Source organism: Meleagris gallopavo, unplaced genomic scaffold (assembly GCF_000146605.3).
Source record: "Meleagris gallopavo isolate NT-WF06-2002-E0010 breed Aviagen turkey brand Nicholas breeding stock unplaced genomic scaffold, Turkey_5.1 ChrUn_random_7180001856798, whole genome shotgun sequence".
Lineage (NCBI taxonomy): Eukaryota > Metazoa > Chordata > Aves > Galliformes > Phasianidae > Meleagris > Meleagris gallopavo.
In genome coordinates, this window is record NW_011122935.1 from 82 (window position 1) to 2267 (window position 2186).

A 2186-nucleotide genomic window follows, 5' to 3' on the forward strand; every position below is an offset into this window, starting at 1 on the left:
TGATCCCACACTCCAGGCTCAAGGCCCCAGGCCCAGATCCAGGCCTCAGACCCCAACCACAGATGCTACACCCCACACCGACCTCAGACCCCGACCCCGAATCCCACAACCAGACCTCAAACTCCAACCCCAAATCTCGCACCCCGACCCCAGACCCCAACCCAAACCCCACACCCAGACCCTAAATCCCACACCCCACACCCAGGCCCCATACCCAGGCCCCTACCTCAAGCTCCGCCCCCTCTGCTTATGCCCCGCCCCCTCCGCTTAGGCTCCGCCCCTCGCCGCCGGGATTCAAACGCCCCCTGCCGCCCTCCGCCATTGGCTGCCTCCGCGGTGACGTAGCATCGCGTGATTGGGTGCCGCGCCACCCGAATGCGGGCGGGCTCCGAAAACTCGGCCGCCGAGTCCAAAGTCTCGCGAGAGGCGCGGGGCACGCTGGGAGCGGCGGTGTGTTGTTGGGGGGGGGGGCGCGTTGCCAGGGCAACGGCGGCGTGTGGGGCCGGGCTGTGGGGTTCTGGGGGGCATATTGGGGTACGTGTGGGGCTGGGAGCTGTATTAAGGCCAAGGGACACGTGTGGGGGCAAACGTGGGGGAATTGGGACACGTATCCAATGGGGTGAGGGGATTTGTGGGGCTGTGGTGGGGTGTGGGGGGCAAATGGGGTGGGGGGGAATTGGGGTCTGTATGGAGGAGCTGTGGGGCCTGGGGGATGGGCATGGGGTTGCCATAGGGTGTGGGGTGCTTTGGGAGGGGGCAATAGGGATTGCTGTAGGGCTGCAGTGGGGCCAGGCCCTATAGGAGCATATGGGGGGGGGGGGCAGTCTGACCCCACAACCCCCTCAGTGAGCATCTCTGTGCCCCATTGCCAGGCTGGCCCCTGCCCCACAGTGATGCCAGCCCGCCTGCTTCCCCCCGAGCTCATCCCCCCCCTTGACTTCTCCTTCTTCCCACTGCGTTCCCTGCAGGGTGAGTATAGGGTGCCCCTCCCCCCACCCCCTTTAACTCACCCCACATAGGGTGGGTTTGGGCTCTCACAGCCCTGCCCCACAGATCTGAGCCCCGAGGGCAGCCCTTCTCCCACCCTGGCCCTCCGCCTGCCCTACACCGGGCTGAGCAACCTGGTGGGGCTGCAGCCCACCCTGCAGCAGCTCCTGGCCAACCCCACACAGCTCCGTTGGCTCGACCTCTCCTTCAACTGCCTGACCACCATTGACCAGGTGAGTGAGATAGGGAGGAAAAGGGTGAAGCTCGCAGCCCCGCGCAGTGGGGGGCTGTAAGTCCAGACTCTCGGTTTTGCCACCCCCACCAACCAGGTGCTGACCACGCTGGGGGGGCTGCAGAGCCTCTACCTGCACGGGAACACCATCAGCTGCCTGAGTGAGGTGGACAAACTGGGAGCTCTGAGCCAGCTGCACCGCCTGACGTTGTATGGGAACCCTATGGAGGAGGAGAGGGGCTACAGGTAAGGTGGAGGGGGCTGCAGATGAAACCCAGCCCGTTCCCCCCCCGTCTCCCCCCCTCCCCACCATCACCTCACTGGGCTGCTTGCCCCACTGAGCTTCCCCCACAGGTGCTACGTGCTGGCCCTGCTGCCCCAGCTCAGCACCCTGGATTTCAGTGCTGTGACCCCGCAGGAGCGCAGGGAGGTGGCTGTGTGGGGAGGCATCCGCAGGCAGCCCCGACCCCACCGAGCTTCGGAATGAGAGGTGGGAACAAAAGAAAAGGGCACCCAACCCCACTGCCGGGCTGCCCCGTGGCACCCAGCCACAGGATTTTGTCATTTGGGGCACAGCTTTCGTGTCACTGCTGTGCTGTGTGGGTTGGGCTGCTGGGGACAAGGCAGGAGGATGAGGAGGGGGGGAAAACGCGTTCGCCTCCATGTTATCACAGCCACTTCTGGGCTGAGTTTACCCCCAAAATGTAGGGCATGGCTTCCAGAGTGTCTCCCCCACACCCTGGAGCCACCAGCACAACCACATCACCGTTACCTGGCAGTACAGCCTGTGCCCACCCTGGGGCTGTGCCGAGTCAGAGATGAGGGGTCAGGGTGGGTCTTTTTTTTTTGGCAGCACCCCCCAGTCTTTGGGCAGGAAGAGGAGCAGCAGGTGGAGGGGGTGCCAGAAACCACCTGGGAGCACCAAGATGTTTGTAAGGGGGGGAAGGGAGAGCAAATCCTATACAAC

The 2186-nt window shown here is 64.4% G+C and overlaps 1 protein-coding gene across 3 annotated transcripts in view; it reads left to right on the top strand.

Moving 5' to 3' along the window:
• Nucleotides 1-287: 287 nt before the first annotated feature.
• LOC104915858 (leucine-rich repeat-containing protein 51-like) overlaps nt 288-2186 on the top strand; it is a 2350-nt gene continuing 451 nt past the window's right edge. The window contains exons 1-6 of one of the 3 annotated variants that reach the window (XR_004162336.1): nt 295-450; nt 873-969; nt 1054-1220; nt 1317-1465; nt 1562-1709; nt 2073-2151. Coding sequence is in view for 2 of the 3 variants with exons in the window: in XM_031557554.1 (XP_031413414.1) it covers nt 376-450; nt 873-969; nt 1054-1220; nt 1317-1465; nt 1562-1706 (633 nt within the window). In the remaining variant the exon portion in view is untranslated. Of the gene's footprint in view, nt 451-872; nt 970-1053; nt 1221-1316; nt 1466-1561; nt 1710-2072; nt 2181-2186 lie in introns of those variants that run through there. The other 2 variants (XM_010726795.1, XM_031557554.1) reach the window with 2 other exon arrangements.